The 21,680-nt window shown below is 44.3% G+C and overlaps 2 protein-coding genes across 4 annotated transcripts in view; one reads left to right on the top strand and one right to left on the bottom strand.

Annotated features, from left to right (window-relative positions):
• The window catches only part of grm7 (glutamate metabotropic receptor 7), a 278,774-nt gene that overhangs the window by 4,761 nt on the left and 252,333 nt on the right, over positions 1–21,680 (bottom strand). For 2 of the 3 annotated variants that reach the window (XM_088071069.1, XM_088071077.1), the window contains exon 9: positions 4,015–4,261. In XM_088071069.1, coding sequence (XP_087927195.1) covers positions 4,015–4,261 — 247 coding nt within the window. Of the gene's footprint in view, positions 1–2,728; positions 2,752–4,014; positions 4,262–21,680 lie in introns of all 3 variants that reach the window. The other variant, XM_088071072.1, reaches the window with a different exon arrangement.
• LOC121961013 (nuclear factor 7, brain-like) lies at positions 19,658–21,353 on the top strand. Its single transcript, XM_042510921.2, has one exon. The coding sequence runs from the start codon at positions 19,673–19,675 to the stop codon at positions 21,059–21,061; it is 1,389 nt and encodes a 462-aa protein (XP_042366855.2). The 5' UTR covers positions 19,658–19,672; the 3' UTR covers positions 21,062–21,353.

Below are 21,680 nucleotides of genomic sequence, written 5' to 3'. Positions count from 1 at the left end.
CACATGCATCAACACACACACAATTATCACAACAGGAAGAAGAAAAGAGACTAAAATGAGACAAACAGTCACTAAGCGTAGTGTAAATTCGGTGTCTTTTAGCTGGACCTTATTCAGTGTTTAGTTAGGAGCGCCTCCCTATCTCCCCGCTGCAGCTGCCCCCCCCCCCGGACAAAGGGCTTCGAACCAAAAGTCGTCATCATCAATCACAGCGGACAGATAAAAGAGAAAATGTCAGAATATGCATGAAGGTCTGAAAGTGTCAGTGAACCTCGCTGACCGGCCAATCAGGACGCAGTCACACATCTGTCCACTGACCACGAGCTCAACTCTGAAACAGTATCTGACTGATATTTACATCCTGAGACAGAAACACTGTTTTCTTACGAGCGGAGAGAGCGACGACTGCAGGATGAAACCACGTGAACAAAACTAAAGCAACATATGAAGGATTTATCAACACGTGATCAAAAATGACCTGAACAAAAAAGCTTCAAAAGTATTATTATTCTGTACAATTACAACAAATAAATAATAAAGTATAGAATTATGATAATTAACAATTCAGTTCTCTGGAATTTTTTCCCAAGCTTTTTCAAAAATAATTTTCTACATCTATTCATTTCTTGGAATTTGTGAAACATTTCTAAACCGGGTTGCACATTTTCGACGTTTCTTGATGAAATCAGGCCAACGTGCTCAAAGTGAGGAAAGGGATGTCGCTCCAGCCGTCAAAGGGTTAAAAACAAAGAGTTAGTTTTCAGGTGAATTCATCTGTTCACATCTGAAGCTCACTGCTGCACCACAGCGGCGGCACCACGGCGGCGTCACGTGTGTGTCAGAGGAGCTGATCTCCACTGAGATGGCAGCAGCAGAGGTGTCTGCGCCGGGAGGAGCAGGGAGGAACCAGGAGGAGCAGGGAGGAGCAGGGAGCAGCTGCGAGGAGCCGGCCTTTCTTAATGAGCTTTCAGAGATGCGGTGAAGCCTTTGCTGTAGGAGGAAGGAGCTCTTGGAGGAGTAGGAGGATGAGGAGGAGGAGGAGAAGGAGAAGGAGGAGGAGGAAGGCAGAGAGGCCTCACAGGAGAGCAATCACAGATTTGGCCTTTGAAGAGCAGCTGAAGCACAGAGATACAAGACGCTGTTGTGCCATGAGAGCAGAGAAGAAGAGATGGAGCCATGTGAAGTGACTGAGAGCCATTACAACCAGCCGAGGGGGAGGAGGAGGAGGAGGAGGAGGAGCAGGTGAGGGAGGAGAGAGGAGGTTTAAAAAGGGAGAGCAGTAAACCTGAGGCTGAATGCAGGCAGAGAGGAGAGGAGCGACAGATGGCTCTGCAGGTCTGCAGGGAGTCCTGATGGAGCTGCGGTGTGCACCTCCTCCTCCTCCTCCTCCTCGAACCCACCATAACCAGTAAAACATCCTGAGGTCCAGAGATACCAGTAAACCCTGATAACACGTGGGACGCAGTGATGAGCATCTCAGGGGGGTCTGATACTAAGCTCCCCCTTCACCTACATTAACCCTTTAGTGACTGTTTGTCTCTTTTCTTCTTCCTGTTGTGATAACTGTGTGTGTGTTGATGCATGTGTCCTAAATGTAGTCCAGATTGTGTATTTGAGTGTAATCAGTGAATTTGCAGCTCAGCTCCTACAATAAGTCTAAAATATATAAAAAATGCTCGTTCTCCTTTGACGTGCTGGTTGGTTGCTGAAGGTGGATTTTGGGCGTGACGCTCGTATGTTGAAAACAGTGACAGAGCGGATGTTTTTGACGAGTTCAGAGTGAGAACGGGCTGAGCAGAGCGAGCACGCTGAGATCCACTGACGAAGCGGCGTACTTGATGAGTTGGGATGAAAACGTGTTCTTCTTCATACATGTATATATATATATATATATATATATATATATATATATATATATATATATATATATATATATATATATATACATATATATATATATATATATATATCTTCTTTATTTTTGTCTGATATCTTATTCTGTTTAAAGTTACTTTTTATTCTTCCTCTGTCTTAATTGTTTTGCACCAAAACACACTTGGACTTGCTTGTATGTGTAAATGTACCAATAAAATGTCCAGTGTCCTCGTGTCCCTGCAGGGACTCGGCTGTGTGAGTTTTTGTTCAGAGTTTCAGAGTGAACTGACTGACAGTAACGTCTCGATCTTTATTTCCTCGTGTTCGTTTTCGGGTCCTCTCGACGTGGCGTCTGATGAGGAAACTATGAACATTTTAAGCAGCGTGAACTCCACGACCGGAGAAAAATCAGCCCAATAATGAGAGTTCACGTGCAGGACTCACAGAGGGACACCTGCACGGATTCATCCTCTCGCTCTCTGTCCACATCACTCACCTCTGCTGAAGGGATTTCCCAGCATGCCACATGCACCGTTAATAACCAGATGAGAGGAGGAGCAGAGCGGTGAAGTCGGAGGCGTCGGGGGTCAAAGGTGTCGTTAAAGTGCCGCCCAGAACATCAGCGGACCGTAAATCTGCCACTCAAACAGCCGCACGCCGCTCTGCTCCCCCTCCTCACAGGAAACTTACGAGTCCATTGAAAGATGGCGATAACGAGCCGTGGAGTTATATTTCACACACACACACACACACACACACACACACCTTTATCTGTCTCTCTCCTCATAGCTGCAGCAGAAATGGATCAAGGTCAGGACAGCAAAGCAGGAGGAGAAGATTAATTTGCTCTTACCTCTGATAAATTATGAAATTAGCCTGTCAGGGGGAGAAAAACATTATTTGGTGAGTCGTTTCCGTGAGAGCCCAGAGGGAAAATCCCTCCGCCAGGTGCTAATTTCATCACATGCCATGCCATTTCAATTTCTGCACGTTTTATTTCTGGGATGAAGCTCCTGTTTTATTACACTTTCCTGTGGAGCAGGACTTTTTTTTAATTTTCCATCAAAGAAAATGTTTGATCAAACAGAGAAGAAGAAATGTGTGATGTCATAGCCGGCTTCAGACGGCGGTCCCAGCTGTGCCGCGCTGGATGTTACATTTCATGTGAAGATGTTTTAAAATCATAAAATGTTGTCACAGACAAATAACCTTCAACCAGGAGACATCTGACGAGACGGGAGACACGCGCAGCAGACAGCGTCCCTGAACCACGGCATAATGGGCCGGAGGTGACGGCCGAGTGGACGTTTGGAGGGACAGAAGTCAGCGGACCGTCTTCATCCTGAGACTCAAAGATCTGATCAGACGGAGCGTCTTTGCGCAGCCCGAAGGGTTAATGAATGAAAGCTTTCACTGAGAGGGAAGCCTTTCACCGCCGCTTTTACCCGACTGATCATTTTGTTTCTGCACGTCTCTGGGATTTTAGGATATTTTAAGATTTTAGGACAATTTTGAGATTTTAGGACATTCTAATATTTTTGTACATTTCTAGGATTTTAGGATATTTTTAAGATTTAAGGACATTTCTTTGATTTTAGGACTTTTTCACATCACTGAGAGCTGCGACGTGATTGGCTGAAAGTGTATCAATACATCACAACATGGTCTGACCTGTTTTCTCATGAACTTTAACCCTTTGAACTCCTGAACCTGCAGGAACCGAGACAGCAGCCGGACTCACTCAGTGTGCACATTCACGTTTTTCTGCTTTCGTGATTAAAATATGGCCTGAAAGGAAAAAATGACACCAAACAAAGGCAGGCTAACGTTAGCTCAACTTTCTACTGTCTGGGTTTAACGTTTCACCGCCGACCTGCGTTTGATCTCTCAGCGACGCAAAAACAACAGAAAGCTTCTGAGTGAAAATGAAGAAAAGAAAGCCGCCTCAGACTGCTGAGACGTGTTCTGTGCGATCGGAGCGTGAAAACTTTTTTAAAAAAGGATTTGTGTTTTTACGTTAAGCTGAATGATGGTCTGCAATAATACTAGATTATAAGAGTCCGGCCGTCTCTGAGACGTTTGAGATCGACCAGCGATTATCTTTAGCAGCTCGGCGAGACTGTGCGGATCTGAACTCACTGTTGGGGTCGACGTTCTCGCACAGCTCCGTCTTGGCCTCTCCGTTGGGTCTGTCGCTGGCCTTGTGGGAGAGTCGGGACGACATGGTGGCGGCCGTGACGACGGCTTTGAAGGAGCGTTTCCTCTTCTGCACGTTGAGCTCCGGGTGGAAGATGATGACGTAGACTTTGGGCATGTAGAGCATCCCGAGGGCCACCGAGGCGCTCAGGTTCATGGAGATGGTCAGCGTGGTGGTCTGGATGTAGAGCTGGAGGGGACAGAGAGGAAACCTGCGTCAGTTTACAGAGTGACGGTGTACGGGAACATGAAGGTACATTTCAGCGTCCGGATGCTTCCTGTTGTGCAGGAAGAGACTGAGACGTCCTGCAGAGTCGGACCGCCATCGTTCAGACGACCCTCACGTCAGCTGGTCAGTACGGCAGCCCTCATTAACACAAACACCACTCACACAGAAAACACACAAAGATTTATCTCTGCTCTGTCTCAGCCTCCGTCCTCGGGGACACGCTGCACGTCCCCGTCCAGCAAAACAAACAGTTTAAGAGCAATTTTGTTGATACTGCAATGAAAAGTTTAAAGACTGAAGCACTTTTATGTGTTAATCTCTTTAACCCACAACGGGACATTTCGAGGATTTTAGGACGTTTCTAGGATTGTAGGAAATTTCCAAGATTTTAGGAAATTTATAGGGTTTTGGACATTTTAGGATTTTCTGACCTGTCCGAGGATTTTAGGACATTTTTTTATTTTAGGACGTTTCGACAATTTCAGGATGTTTCTAGAGTTTTGGGACATTTTAGGACATTAAGGTCTCAGGTAGGACCTCTGTCCTCCATTGGCTCTTTTCGTGAGAACAGCTATGAGAGCAGTGATGTGATTGGCTGAAAGTGTATCAATAAATCACAGTCTGATCTTTTTTCACATTAACCCCTTGAACTCCTGAAGCTGCAGGAATGATAACACTAAAATACTGCCTGAAATGAAAAATGAAACAAACAAAGGCAGGACTATATTGTTGAGGATGTTTCCTCTTTTGGTCAGTTTGTTGTTGGGATTGGGCTCTCAGACGGATCTACAGACGTCAGTATTTGACCACGTCTGTGAGCAGCAGGAAGTGACTCTGTGGTTTTTTGGGGTCGACCACAGTGCGGCCGCTCTGACGGAGGAAACGCGGCAGGAATGAGCTCGCTCAGAGATTTGTTAGAGAACCAAACTCTGACACTTTATGAGCTGATGAAGGATTGTTTTTATCATCCGGCGTGTTCCCGACCCTCACCTACAGCAGAGAGCTGTGTCCCGCCGCCGCCTAAATATTTTATGGGCTGTATTGCAGCTGAATCTGAAGCCGTGGCCCCGTGAACCCGATATGAGGCTGCGATGAATGCCTAAAGAGGCTCGGCGGTGATGAAACGGCTCCTCACAGAGTTTCACTGAGCTCAGCCTCACTGTCCTTATGTGTAACAGACACGCTGTCACTGGATGATGGACGCCGCCCACGGCGAGGAGACAAGGGACCAATCACAGCTGCTGCACACACACAGTGATGATGGTGACAATGATGATGATGGTGATGTAAGGCTGGGCGATAAACGATAACAATATCAATCGCCACATAACTTTTCCTCGATTGAAATGAGACGTAGTCGATAGAATGTCGATAGAACACATTCCAGCCGTGTTCTGACAAACAACACGAACAGCCGATGATAATAAGAATAGAGCCGTGGAGAACCAAATGCAGTGAAGTACTGTCGAACAGCTGAGTGTTTGACAGCCACAGCATTTCATCATGGCGGATCAAACAGCTGATTGTCCGACAGCAGCGCAGTGAGACAGACAAACAGAGCGCAGCTTCTCCTCACAGCACCAAAGTGTCTGAAACAGACACATCTGCAGAGGTGAAAGTGACTTCTTTAGACTCTACAGACGACTTTGTGTTAGTTTCAGCTTTAATCAGACTTTGGATGAATTATTTAGAAACACCAGGACGCATCGCTCCGTGTCTCATCCGGCCGCTCGCGCTGAGCTCTCATTATTATTACCAGGGGCAGATGTAATGTTTTGGGGGCCCGGGGCCACAAGCACATGAGCTTATTTTCAGCCTTTCTCTAACTGTGAATGTCGGCAGGCTGTTGGCAGCTATAGGAGAAGTAGGCCGACTCAAAAGTTTTTAATTCCTGAGTAAAATGATTAATAGCACAGAAGTTTGACAGAAGCTGAAGTCAGAGTCCTGCAGTCAGGAGAGGTTGGACTATTATCAGCACAATGTGCTTCAATTTACCTGAAGTTTGTTTCAGATGGAGCTTTTCATTTTTATATAATGCTGGAAAGTATAATAAATAATAATAAATCATATGTTTAGGCTCGGACCTTTGCTGGGAGGAAATTTTAGTAACTGGACCTCTGTGAGTTTTAGTAGAATAGGTCCTCCAGCTGGTGATGCTGTTCTACAGTATATTTGTCATGTTCAATGTCTGACAGAAAATAAATATTTACACCAAAATTAACCTGATGATATCTTCATATCTCACCGAGGAGTCAAAGGAACCTTTAAGCTCGACAGAAATACTGATTTGATGGATATCGTGATATATATCGATATTGACTGAAAATATTGTGAAAAGACTTTATTCCATATCGCCCAGCCCCAGATGATGATGATGATGATGATGATGGTGATGGTGATGATGATGATGATGATGATGGTGGTGGTGATGATGATGATGATGATAGTGATGATGATGATGATGATGATGGTGGTGATGATGATGATGATGATGGTGGTGGTGATGATGGTGATGATGATGGTGGTGGTGATGATGATGATGGTGATGATGATGGTGGTGGTGATGATGATGATGATGATGATGATGGTGGTGGTGGTGATGATGGTGATGATGATGGTGGTGGTGATGATGATGATGGTGATGATGATGGTGGTGGTGATGATGATGATGATGATGGTGATGATGATGATGATGATGATGATGGTGGTGATGATGATGATGATGGTGGTGATGATGGTGATGATGATGGTGATGATGGTGATGATGATGGTGGTGGTGATGATGATGATGGTGATGGTGATGATGATGGTGATGATGGTGGTGGTGATGATGATGGTGGTGGTGATGATGATGATGATAGTGATGATGATGATGATGATGATGATGATGGTGATGATGATGGTGGTGGTGATGATGATGATGGTGGTGATGATGATGATGATGATGGTGGTGATGATGGTGATGATGATGATGATGGTGGTGGTGATGATGGTGATGATGATGGTGGTGGTGATGATGATGATGGTGGTGATGATGGTGATGATGGTGGTGATGGTGATGATGATGATGGTGGTGATGATGATCATGATGGTGATGATGATGGTGGTGGTGATGATGGTGATGCTGATGATGATGGTGGTGATGCTGATGATGATGATGATGATGATGGTGATGATGACGGTGATGATGATGATGATGATGATGGTGGTGATGCTGATGATGATGATGGTGGTGATGATGATGATGGTGATGCTGATGATGATGGTGGTGATGATGGTGATGATGGTGGTGGTGATGATGATGATGATGGTGGTGATGATGGTGATGATGATGGTGGTGGTGATGATGATGATGATGGTGGTGATGATGGTGATGATGATGGTGGTGGTGATGATGATGATGGTGGTGATGATGGTGATGATGATGGTGGTGATGATGGTGATGATGATGGTGGTGGTGATGATGATGATGATGGTGATGATGATGATGATGATGATGATGATGATGATGATGATGATGATGATGGTGGTGGTGATGATGATGATGATGGTGGTGATGATGGTGATGATGATGGTAGTGGTGATGATGATGATGATGGTGGTGGTGATGATGATGATGATGGTGGTGATGATGGTGGTGATGATGGTGATGATGATGATGATGTGGTGATGATGATGATGATGATGGTGGTGGTGATGATGATGATGATGGTGGTGATGATGATGATGATGGTGGTGATGATGATGGTGGTGATGATGGTGATGATGATGATGATGATGGTGGTGGTGATGATGATGATGATGGTGGTGATGATGATGGTGGTGATGATGATGATGGTGGTGGTGATGATGGTGATGATGATGGTGGTGATGATGATGATGGTGGTGATGATGATGATGGTGATGATGATGGTGGTTATAATCAATAATGAATTGCCTCCGTTCCAATTTAATAATGATAATAATAATAATAATAGAGTGATGTGAAGCCTCTGCTGCAGCTCTGATATCCTAATGTCTTCACTCTAATCACAGAGAGTTCAGAGCATCCAGAGCGACATGGACTCTGCACGAGAGGAGCAAACAGAGCAGATAATCCTCATTATGCCTCCTCACACACACACACACGCACACACACTCCACTGTTACTGCACGTTCAGTTTACATCTGTTAAATGCATCGTGTCTTTTCAAAATACACTTTTCCATTATCATGTTAAATGCTTCTGCTCGCTCTGCATACAGTATTTATCAAAACAAACTTAAATCTGCGGTTGAAAAAAAACGTTTTCAGTTTGCTTCTCAAGATTGAAGCAACAAAATCCCGAGGTTAGGTGAAAAAAACAGCCCCAAACAAAACATGATTAGGCTTAAAATCATACAAATGATATGAACGTGATGCTGTGTTACAGGAACCTTATCTCCAAACACAGACGTGTTCTCCCTCTGAGCCCAGATGTTAGGATCGCTGTTAACCCTCCTCCTCCTCCTCCTCCTCCTCCTCCACTTCCTCTTCCTCCTCCTCCTCCTCCTCTTCCTCCTCCTCCACTTCCTCTTCCTCCTCCTCCTCCTCCTCCACTTCCTCCTCCTCCACTTCCTCCTCCACCTCCTCCTCCTCCACTTCCTCCTCCTCCACTTCCTCTTCCTCCTCCTCCTCCTCCTCCACTTCCTCCTCCTCCACTTCCTCCTCCACCTCCTCCTCCTCCACTTCCTCCTCCTCCACCTCCTCCTCCTCCTCCTCCTCCACCTCCTCCTCGTCTCGTCTCGTCTCGTCTCACCTCTTTGAGCAGAAATCAGAATGTGAGAAACAGTTTTGAGATGTGGGTTGTTTCAGTCTAGTTTTTCTCCATATGACCAGTTTTGGTTTCCGGATATTCGGTTGTATGTTGTGAATATTTCGGCGCTCCAGCTGAGCGGAGGCATCATTACGCCGCCCGCCGTCCTCCCTCATTTTGTTTTCTTGCACGGTTGTTGTTGTTTCTGGAGTTTGTTTTTCTCTGCGTGGAGTCGAACTCTCTGTTCCTCCCACTGCAGCAATAAACTGCAGCAATAAACGGATTCACAAACACGGAGTTAAACCGCGGAAAGCTTTGATTCCCACTAACAGCAGTTTAGTTTGATGTCGGCTCAGTTCCAAACTTTAATCACATCCTGACTTCTTCCTTTACAACTGACCCAACAGTATCAGTGCCGGTTATTTTCCACTAAAGTCAATGATAAAATAATAAAAATCAGCACAAAGTTCAGCTGACGGTCAGTAACTCAGGTCAGTTTAATAGATTTGAAGTGAAAATATGATTTTATTCTGCAATAAATCACAAAAGTGTTTCATGTTGTCGAGTTTATCTGCTGGTTTCTCCGTCAGTTTAGTGACACGTTTTAATGCACATTTTCAGTTTAAAGATTAAAATAATGATAATTTGGAAACTTGAAGGTTGTTCCTCTCTGAGGTTTGACTGATTTATTTTAACGTGAAATGGAGAAACACACAATGTTTCTCTGCTGCTGCACATTTCCTCTGAACGGACAGCTTATTTTATTTGAATGCTTTTCTAACATTTTTACTCATTTCTTTTAATTCTGTGATTACAAGATTTAATCGAAAACGTAGGTGAAAATGTCTGGAAAACTATTTTTTATTAATTTTATGATTATATATAGAAATGATGTTACTTTTTTTTTTAATTATCATTTTTATTTTTAAAGTTTTTTTCAGCACTTTCTTAAGGAAATTTTCTTGTTTGTTTTTTACTTTTCATTTTTAGTTGCTTATTTTCAGGTCATTTTCTTGGAACTTTTTAGTAATTTCTTACCTATTTTTAAAGCCATGTCTTGTAAAGTTGCTCATTGCCTTCATGTTGCTCAGGTTTTAAAGGGTTAAAATTCTTAAATCTGGTATTTTGTGTTTTAACGTGTAAATTACTGTTCCACCGCCTCCCGAAATTCAACATGTCGCTTTCATTCATTGAATTTATGCCATGAGATGCTGTTTTCCTAAAAACACAATTTAAAAAACCAAAACCATTAAATTCATGAAAGAGACGCGATAAAAATCAGAGGGACATTTCAGTTTCTCGCCTGACTGCAGCAACAAAAGCTCATTTACAGCCGTCGCTGTTTGTCGTTCGTGTCATCGACCCCATCGGAAATACAATAACGGCTCTGCCGGAGGAGGAATTTACTCTCATTAACGGGACGCAGATTTTGGGGACTGCACGTCGTCTTTGAGCATGAACACATTCAGAGAGAAAGGACAGAGAGACAGAGGAGAGAGGACCGAGGACAGAGGACAGAAAAGAAGCTAAGCGTCTCAAAAATGAACTCCAGTGCTGAAAAAGAAACGAGGAGAGTTTATACGCTCAGATCTACTGGAGGAGGAAACTAAGATATTTTTCAAAACTTTAAGTCATTTCTTTTTCTTTAATTTTTTTGGGGTATTTCTTTAGGTTTTTGTTTGTTTGAATTTTTGGCATTTTTTATGGCTTTTTTTTTCTTCCTAAACTTTTGGCAAATTTTTGGCAATTTTTTTGGGGTGATTTTTTGGGGGTATTTTTTTCATTCTCTAAAATAAGTGATATTGTTATTTTTCTCTAAGAACTTTTGGTGATTTTTTTCCTTTAAAACTATTTGTCAATTTGTTTTTCTCAAAAACTTTTGGCACTTTTTCTTGCATGTCTGTGGGTTTGTAAGGCGTATTTTCATTTTTTGGGTAATTTTTCAAAAGTTTTTTTTTTGTTTGTTTAAAGTTTTTTGGCCAATTTTGTCTTTTTTGTTTTTGTTGTTGTTGCTATTTTTTTCTGGCGACCTTTTTCCTCTTAAATAATTGACTATATACAAGTTTGTGTACTTTTACTATTGCAAACCTGTGTGTGTGTTTCATGTTACACTGAGCTCACACACACACACACACACACACAGAGTGACATATAATCGATGGTCTGTATTTCGGGGAGTCGGGCGGCCATCTAAGCAGAGTAGCGTCTCGGTTGGATCGCAGGTCGATGTGACATCAGCTGACACTCGCTCGTGTTACGGCAGGAAGTGATGTCATGGGGGGGATGAAGGGCAGCGTCGCCTCTGTGAGCTCCGAATATCTGACGCAGCTCGCTGACATTTGGTTGTGAAACACTTTACTGGTTAATGAGCGGATTAAAATATGAAGTCTGATGAAAAGCTTCACGTTTTTAATGATTTTATCGCCTTTATTGATATTTTAATTTTTACATTTTAGGTTCCAGAAACTTTGAAGGGTCCGTCAGAGACGCTGCTGCTTATTCTGTAAGCTTTTTGGTCGACAAGCTCAGTTTGTGCCTTTTTATACACAATACCACTGATACTCAACTTATGGCCCGCGGGCCAAATCTGGCCCCTGATGGGGGGGTGTCCTAAAAGCCTTGAAACGTCCTGTAATCCCAGAAACGCCCTAAAATCTTACAATTGTCCTAAGATTCTATTGTTTCCCCCCAATTTTGCACTTTTTGAGGACATTTTTCTTGTTTATTTCTGTTTTTATTTATCTTTTGTCATCTGCGCTCAGCTGTTTGAGAGCAGATCTGCGCAGCACCGCAGTCTGCGTCTGCAGAGACGAGTAACGCAGAGATTTATGTGACGCTGCTGCACAGCTGGACCCCGAAAACACGTCACGTCCCTCAGCCTGTGAGACACGGCCGCAGATCAGAGACGGACAGCTGCAGCCCGCACAGCTGTTTGTCCGTCTGTGTGTGCGTGTGTGTGTGTGTGTGTGCGTGTGTGTTTTAAGTGGGTCAGTTCAGCAGCAGTCGGACACCTGAAATCGAGAGTCTGCAGAACATGTGAGCAGCTGTGAGACCGAACAGAGGAGAAGCTTCAAGGAGGAGAGTAAAGAGGAGATGAACACACGAGAGAGAAGACAGTAAATAGGAGGTGATGGCAGGAGGAGGAGGAGGAGGAAGATGAGGAAGAGGAGGAGGAGGAGGAGGAGGAGGAGGGACAGGTGGAAAACACAAACACTAATGGATGCCATAAAATGCATGCTGCATGAAGAAATGATAACAGCATTACAAATATTCTCCTCTCCTCCTCCTCCTCTTCCTCCTCCTCCTCCTCCCTCTCCTCCTCCTCCACCTCCTCCTCCTCCTCCTCCTCGGCTTCACCTGCTGACGTTTTCAGAGCGGCCGCGTTCCATTTATCGGAGGAAGTCAGAAGAAGAGCGTTTTCCCTTTGAAACTGGATGGACATCACCTCGGAGTTTTATTTGACCAGGATTTATCCTTTGCCTCCCATATAAAACAAACTTCAAGGACGGCTTTCTTTCACTTGCGTAACATCGCAAAAATTAGACATATCCTATCACAAACAGATGCTGAAAAATTAGTACATGCATTTGTCACCTCTAGGCTGGATTACTGTAATTCCCTATTATTTGGTTGCCCAAACAAATCTCTTAGGTCTCTCCAACTGGTGCAGAACGCTGCTGCTCGTGTTTTAACGGGAAGCAAGAAAAGGGACCATATTTCTCCTGTTTCGGCTTCTCTGCACTGGCTCCCTGTGAAATCCAGGATTGAATTTAAAATCCTCGTCCTTACTTACAAAGCTCTAACTGGTCAGGCTCCATCCTATCTGTCACAGCTCATAGTTCCTTACCAACCCTCAAGATCACTGCGCTCTGAAAACGCAGGGTTACTTGTGGTTCCCAAAATTTTCAAAATTAGGTTAGGAACCAGAGCCTTCAGCTACCATGCTCCTCACCTATGGAACCATCTTCCATTTTCGGTCAGGGAGGCAGACACCGTTTCAACTTTTAAGGGTAGACTTAAGACCTTCCTCTTTGATAAAGCTTATAATCAGGGCTGGCTCAGGCTGCCTGGACCAGCCCATAGTTAGGCTGACATAGGTTTAACCTGCCGGGGGACTTCCTCTGATACGCTGAGCTCCTTTCCTTCTCTCAATGCTGCCATCAGAAATCATGCATGTCTGTTTACTGCATTGCCATGTGCAAGCTTAGCTTAGCTCTGTGATAGCCATGTGGTACTCTCACCACCTGGGGCTCTCGATTACAGAGCCTGGGTCTGTTGAACTGCACTACGCTAATCCTGTTGCCTCTCAGGAGCGTTCCTGCTCCCTTGTTTCCTAGTTTCCCTGGATCCTGGCCGTAACCTTGACTGTGCCTGACCGTGGTGATTGCTGTGCTGATGCTGCGACCCTGCCTTTGGTTGTGCTCGTGCTGTGGCTGTACTGATTCTGTGCCCCCGCCGCCCTGATCGTGGTCTGGTCCTGGTTGCGCCGATGCCGTGATCCTGCCTTTGGACAACTCCCTTTCACATATGCATGAGACTGTTATCATCTCCCTCAACATCATCATAGAGAGCAATTACTAATTTCACACCTACCATTATTGTAATATGACATGCATCTGTTTCTATTGTTCTGTGCCCCCCCCTCTCTCCCCTCCCCCTCTCTTTCTCTTTCCTTTTTTGCCATGATTGTATTTCACTTGCTATTTACGACATCTATTGCTCGTCTGTCCGTCCTGGAAGAGGGATCCCTCACTGTCCTCTACCGCTCATCCTGAGGTTTCTTCCTCTTTTTTTTTTTTTCCCCGTTACAGGGGTTCTTTTTGGGGAGTTTTTCCTCTGTGATGTGAGGGTCTGAGGGCAGAGGGATGTCGTACACTGTAAAGCCCTCTGAGGCAAACCTTGTTTTGTGATAATGGGCTCTATAAATAAAACTGACTTGACTTGACTTGACTTTTCTTGTGCTGCGTTCAGAGTCCTCTCACAAGCTGTTTGACCCTTTGAAACGTGAACAGATTTTTGGTTTGATTTCTTTAAAGGCAACTTGGCGAGAACTGTCCCACAGAAAAACGGTGAGAAATGAGCTAACAGGGATCAGAAACGTAGTTTAGTTTAAAACAGAAGGGAGCAGATTAGAAAATGATCTGATAAATTAGGGGGAAATGTACAGAAAACTATATTTTTAATTAGAATAATTTTATATTTACATTTTTTTCCCCAAAAAATAATAAGAGGAAAGAAATAAAACCAGCAGACTCAAGTTGTTAAAGCTCTGAATGCGTGTGGAGGGCGTCTGACCGCAGCAGAGGATACCTGATGTCGTTCCAGGTTTCAAAGGGTTAACGGGGTTTGATGTTTGCTGTAGATTTTGTGAGCTCATCAGACTGAATCCTCATCTCTGTTGTTAAACAGCCAAAAATATCTGAATCACTCATCTTTGTCTTTCTTTCTGGTTTTGACCTCAGTCTTGGATGTGCATGTGCAGCTGCAGTTTCTTCATTGATAAAAAATAAAGAAAAATGTAAAATTACAAAACAAAGAACTTGTTGCAGAAGACGACACGTCTCACCTGTCTCACCTGGGAGCCCGAACTCGACGCCATTTCTCTGCCAGTTAATCCTGACCGAGTCGAGAAACCACACAACAGCCCTCTGTTACATTTAGATACAGCAAATCCCCGTTCAGAGGACGACAAACGGCTTTTATCAGCAAGAGAATGGGACACACGCGCTAATCCCTCTGCATTATTTCAGGTGACAAAACCACACACACACACACACACACACACACACACACACACACATGCGTGTGTGTTCAATGCAGACTGTACAAAGCTGAGTTTTGCCCAGAAAATATTAAGTTTGTTTGAGGCTTAAGAAAGCAGTGAAGTAACGTTAAAAATGTATGAGCCACTTATCAGAGATAAACGTACGCATGTGGACGCTCCAGCTTTATGTTTTCTGATTAAACTCTAACAGATGTGTGTGTGTGTGTGTGTGTAGGTGTGTGTGTGTGTGTGTGTGTGTGTGTGTCTCATCCTATTGGGCACTTTACTCTAAATGAAATGATCCGTCACCGTAAAACTGGCAGAAATCTGTTTCAAAGGGAGAAGAGACTCGCTGCTTCCTCACATCATGCTTCTGAGAGCAAATATTTGGCAGCCACAGTTACATTTTACATTTGAGGCATTTAACTAAAGCTGTCGTTTATTCGGGATTTTTGTGTAAGAGCATACAGGGCCACTGCAGTGATAAATAAATACACGAATAAAAGACAGAGCCGGAGGGCGATAAACCGAAAACAGGCTTTCAAAATGATTACAATGTCAACACTTACTACAGACTACTTTGGAATTTAGGACATTTTTTGGATTTTAGAACATTTTTGGGGATTTCACGACATTTGTTGGATTTTACGACTTTTTTGGAATTTACGACATTTTTTGGATTTTAGGACATTTCTAGGATTTTAGGATGTTAGTAGGATTTTAGGACATTAGGACCTCAGCTAGGAGCTCTGGGGTGGGGTCTATTTTAATGAATCACTTCATTTTTATGATGAATTTTAAAAAAGTTTTGGGGCACACAGCACTCTATCAGGGGGACAGATTTGTTTTCCTCTCCGTGTCAGTGTTTACATGCTTGTGTGTGTCGGTGTGTTGTGTTTTTTTTTTTTTAACCCCCCGTGTCGTTGGTCTCTTTCTAGCTCTATTTTCAGTTTCCTTCCCTAAAACCTGCTCAACTCTCCGTCTTGCTGCCTGTGTGTGTTTGCATGTGTGAGTTATGCATCTCAGTGTGTCCATGCATGTGTGTGTGTCTGTATACTCTGTGTGCGTTTGTTTATGTGTGTGTGTGTCTGTATACTCTGTGTGCGTTTGTTTATGTGTGTGTGTGTGTGTGTGTGTCTGTATACTCTGTGTGCGTTTGTTTACGTGTGTGTGTCTGTATACTCTGTGTGCGTTTGTTTATGTGTGTGTGTGTCTGTATACTCTGTGTGCGTTTGTTTATGTGTGTGTGTGTCTGTATACTCTGTGTGCGTTTGTTTGTGTGTGTGTGTGTGTGTCTGTATACTCTGTGTGCGTTTGTTTATGTGTGTGTGTCTGTATACTCTGTGTGCGTTTGTTTATGTGTGTGTGTGTCTGTATACTCTGTGTGCGTTTGTTTATGTGTGTGTGTGTCTGTATACTCTGTGTGCGTTTGTTTGTGTGTGTGTGTGTGTGTGTGTCTGTATACTCTGTGTGCGTTTGTTTATGTGTGTGTGTCTGTATACTCTGTGTGCGTTTGTTTATGTGTGTGTGTGTCTGTATACTCTGTGTGCGTTTGTTTATGTGTGTGTGTGTCTGTATACTCTGTGTGCGTTTGTTTGTGTGTGTGTGTGTGTGTCTGTATACTCTGTGTGTGTTTGTTTATGTGTGTGTGTCTGTATACTCTGTGTGCGTTTGTTTATGTGTGTGTGTGTCTGTATACTCTGTGTGCGTTTGTTTATGTGTGTGTGTGTCTGTATACTCTGTGTGCGTTTGTTTATGTGTGTGTGTCTGTATACTCTGTGTGTGTGTTTATGTGTTTGTGTGTGTGCGTGTGTCTGTATACTCTGTGTGTGTGTTTATGTGTTTGTGTGTGTGCGTGTGTCTGTATACTCTGTGTGCGTTTGTTTATGTGTGTGTGTGTGTGTGTGTGTGTGTGTATACTCTGTGTGTGTGTATACTGTGTGTGTGTGTGTGTGTGTGTGTGTGTATACTCTGTGTGTGTGTATACTGTGTGTGTGTGTGTGTGTGTGTGTGTGTGTGTGCAGCTTCTTCCTCTCTCCTCATTTGTATTCTGCTCATCCTGGAGCAGGTGGGTAATGACAAGCAGCAAAGGCCACGATGTCACTGTTCCACTCAGCTGCTGGCTGCCTGCTGACGTCAAGCCTCTGCACACACACACACACGCACACACACACACACACACACACACACACACACACACACACACACACACACACTATTTCAGCTTACAGACCAATCAAAACACACATACAGGGTAGAGTTGCCGTGCACGTAGCATGTTACGGTCGTCTCGCCGACATGTGGCCATTACAGCAGTAAACATCCCTGAGTACATCAGCAGTTTGTGTTGGTATGTTGCGGAGCTGAAATGCACACGGCTGCCTGCAGGCGTCTGTCACGTGGCACACACTCTGCGGTCTGTGAGGAACAGCTAAGCACCGGTGCGTCCAGACGCTAATTTGTAACTTGTAAGTGTGGCATTTTTAGAGTACAGCTTGATTTTTTTAAGCTGCATGTATATAATATTAAAAAAGTATAACGTGTATTAGGCTCTGACAGGACTATAGCTCTCTGACATTTCACAGAGGTGTACGTTATAAGTGTAGTGTACAGCGCTAACGCAGCAGCTCCTGAAGACACTGAAGGAAACTAAAAGCTCCACGTCTTTGTTTTTCTTTCTCACTGAAGAAAGACACAGACTGAAAACCAGATTCACCTTCAGACCGAACTAACACCCTCCTCTGAGTGAGTTCAGCTACAGGAGAGAAAAGTGGAAACTCGGACACCGTTGCTTCGACCTGCTGACTCTCCACACACTTCTCACAAGAACACACTGTTTGCAGGACAAAATGATGACAAGGAAACTAAAAGAAGATGGCCAGTCAGTAGATGTCAGTAGGGGGACAATAGAAAGACGGAAATTTGTGAAGTTATCAAGATCCCCGACTGATTGAAATTACATTTGAAAGCCAGATAATAAGAGTACAATAGTGTGATCTGTGTTGTATTAAAGTGCCAGGTTAAATAAAAAGGATGTTAAGTTGCATTCCAGACTTGGTCAGTGCAAAGAGTCACCAAACTAATACCAGCTAAACTTTGGCAAGGCCGAATACCCGATAACCTGACTACAAAGAGTCATTACGATGAAACTCACTCACAAATCAATACTTGTTTCACATACAGCGACACAAGTTATCAGTCTTGCTGAGCCTGTACTGTTGGACTAATGCTCCGTCCAGATCCAATCCATGAATTGACGGAGGAGTTGTTGTGTTGTTGTTGTGTTGCTTGTTCGCTGGCAGTTTTCGGCTGTTGATGAGCGCGGCTTATAAGAGTTGTGTATCCAGTGCAGTCGTTGCTGTGTTGTGTTCCAGTGGTGCAGATCAGAGGAATCTGTCTGGCCTTACAGAGTTAGCAGTTTGGAGCAAACTCTTAATTGTTCTGCTTTGTTTGATAAGTTAGCTTGCAAACTTAGTGTCTGCGGCACTAACTTGTTAGTCTCGACTACAGTTTAGACGATCCTCAGCGTCTGCTCGAGTGGCCCACATTCTTACAGTTACTGTTTGCTGTCTTGTGCAACAGAGGTTAGAAGAGCGGGGGAGGGGCGTAGCAGGACGTCATACACCCACAACTCTGGTCTTCAGAGGTCCGAACAGAAAGAGAGGGTTGGTACTTTTCCCCTATATTCACCTGGTGATGGGTCACATACCATCGTGACCAATGGCGAAGGGGGACCGGAGCTTCACACAAAGGTATGAAATGCAGGGAACTTTGGGAAACAAGTCACTTGTCTGTCCTTTTTCTGAAGGTCAAAAAAGCCAAAGCAAACAACTTAAAGATGGCAGACCTTACAGGACACAGCTTATATGTCAAGTTTAGAGCCTTTTCTATCTTTGTGAACAAGATCCCAAGATACCTCCTGCCAGGAAACCTTAGTCTCTGCAAGAAAACTGGGCTTCCTCGAATCCCACCCTCTTTAAGGCCAGCTAAATGTCTCTCTACGTGGCCTCCTTAAACTCCTCCAACAGTCAAGTTTTCATGTCTACAACCACAGAGGCAGCAGTTCTTCTGGCCTCCTGATACCTGTCTGCTGCTGCAGCAGTCCTTTGAGCCAACCAAGGACTCCTTCTTCATTTTGACGGCTTCTTCTACCAGCAGGTTCTTTGGTCAACACCAGAGACCTTCTGGCCACAACTGTGGACAACTGAACCCTGGTAAAAAGTCTTAACTCGTATCCAAGGTCTCCAGCCTTCGACAAAGTGCAGGAAGAATGTGTTGATCCGCACAGACATTTCCAGTTCAACTTCAGTCTTCATTTAGGTTTACCATGTCTGTTCAGACTCAAAATCACCTGATCCAGGTGCCCTGATCCAACCCAAACACTCTACAGCTTACAAAAAGTCACAGCTGAAGGAATACTACACTGTTAAAATACAATTACTCCTGTTTATCAGTAAGTTTTATAGATATGGGTCAGCTATCTTTTGAACTTTGGAAGGAAACACACCTCTCAGTTCAAAGTGAAGTAACACTATGAGATGAAGCAGGAAACAGTTTTTTATTCCTCCTCACTGAAGAGACACGCAGACTGGACACAGGCGATCAGACTCACCTTCAGACCAAACTAACACCCTCCTCTGAGTGAGTTCAGCTACAGGAGAGAAAAGTGGAAACTCGGACACTGCTGCTTCGACCTGCTGACTCTCCACGCACTGAATGTGAGTTTGACTACAAACACGACTCAAAGCGAAAGTAAATTTCAGTGAAGTGAGTCGAGGAGGGAGGGCCGACTGTACTTCTGTCCGCTGTGTTTTCAGCTTCACTCAGAGACTAAATGGCTTCCAGATCAGAGGAGGATCTCTGCTGTCCGGTCTGTCATGATGTCTTTAGAGATCCTGTTGTTCTGTCATGTGGCCACAGCTTCTGTAAAGACTGTCTGAAGAGCTGGTGGACACAGAAACAAACTCAGGAGTGTCCAGTCTGCAAGAGAAGATCTTCAAAGGAGGAACCACCATTTAACTTTGCGTTAAAGAGCCGATGTGAGTCCCTCTCACAGGAGAAAGCTGCGAGAGCTTCAGAGGCTCTCTGCAGTCTGCACTCTGAGAAACTCAAACTCTTCTGTCTGGACCATCAGCAGCCGGTGTGTCTCGTCTGCAGAGATTCAGAAAAACACAGCGACCACAGATTCAGACCCGTCGATGAAGCTGCACGACAACACAAGAAGAAACTTCAGGAGACTCTGGAGCCCTTAAAGGAGAAGTTAAAGGTTTTTGAAGAAGTCAAAGTGAAGTCTGAACAAACAGCAGCTCACATTCATGTCCAGGCCCGACGCACAGAGACGCAGATTAAGGAGCAGTTTAAGAAGCTTCACCAGTTTCTGGAGGAGGAAGAGGAGGCCAGGATGGCTGCACTGAGGGAGGAAGAGGAGCAGAAGAGTCAGAGGATGAAGGAGGAGCTGGAGGCTCTGAGCAGAGAGATAGCAGCTCTTTCAGACACGGTCAGAGACGCAGAGGACGAGCTGAGAGCCGAAGACGTCTCCTTCCTGCAGAGATACAAGGCTGCGGTGGACAGAGTCCAGCAGCGCCCCCTGCTGGAGGATCCACAGCTGCTCTCAGGAGCTCTGATAGACGAGGCCAAACACCTGGGCAACCTCACCTTCAACATCTGGAACAAGATGAAGGACATGGTCTCCTACAGTCCTCTGATTCTGGACCCAAACACTGCTAACCCACATCTCGTCCTGTCTGAAGACCTGACCAGCATGAGGGCAGGAGATGAGGTACAGCAGCTTCCTGATAATCCAGAGCGGTTTGATAACCACTGGTCTATGCGGAGCTCTGAGGGCTTTAACTCTGGGACTCACAGCTGGGACGTCGAGGTTGGAGACAGTACAGCCTGGGGTTTTGGTGTGTTAGCAGGGTCCGAACAGGGGAAGGGACACATACGGTCTGAATTATGGGGAATACGGCTCTATGAAGGTAAATATTCAGCATGGTCACCTCCGGATTCATCCACTGATCTGAGAGTGGAGAAAAAGATCCAGAGGATCCGAGTGAATCTGGACTGGAACAAAGGAAAACTGTCGTTCTCTGATCCGGATACTAACACACATATACACACCTTCACACACACTTTCACTGAGAGGATGTTTCCGTACATTAGCTCTGGAGATAAACTGAAGATATTACCACTGAAGGTCCGTGTGGGAAAACTACAGATCTGAAGGGTCACTTAGCCTAAAGGTGGTAAATCGTAAATGAAGCACAGAGTTCTTCACTTCTGCTGCAAGAAATTCCCTCAGAGTGTTCCTGAGATATCCACTGCACAAGAATGAGATAGACAAGGTCACACTGACTTTGACCTTTGACCACCAAACTCTAGCCAGTTCATTGGTAGGTCCGAGTGGAAGTTTGTGCCAAATTTGAGGAAATTGCCTCAAGGCCTTTTTGAAATATCGCGTCCATGAGAATAAGACGGACGAAAGCTCACAGTGACCGTGCACGGTTAAGAGCAGGGACGTGCTCTTGGAGATGTAAACCCAGTCAGACTTTTTATGTGACAGTGTTGATCAGAAGTGATTCACATTAAATGCAGTTTGTTCTTCAGTGTCATTATATTATTCGTGTCTCTGATAATGCCGTCATATTTGTCTCAATGAGATCCACACAGAGACGTTTACACATCATACATTTGGGAGAAGAGGAACACAGTTTGCATTTGGGCATCCTCACAGAAAACAGGGCATTAAAATTATATCATGTAAAAAAAAAGTGTGTATCTGAATAGTGACTGTTAATGTGAAATCTATTAAAAAATGTGGGAAAACTACTGAAAAATGAAAA

The sequence above is a fragment of the Plectropomus leopardus genome, chromosome 2, assembly GCF_026936395.1.
Source record: "Plectropomus leopardus strain MGB_pleo_1.0 chromosome 2, ASM2693639v1, whole genome shotgun sequence".
In the NCBI taxonomy this organism is placed as follows: domain Eukaryota; kingdom Metazoa; phylum Chordata; class Actinopteri; order Perciformes; family Serranidae; genus Plectropomus; species Plectropomus leopardus.
Note: the sequence above shows the minus strand (reverse complement) of the source record. Positions and strands in the feature narration are given on the sequence as shown.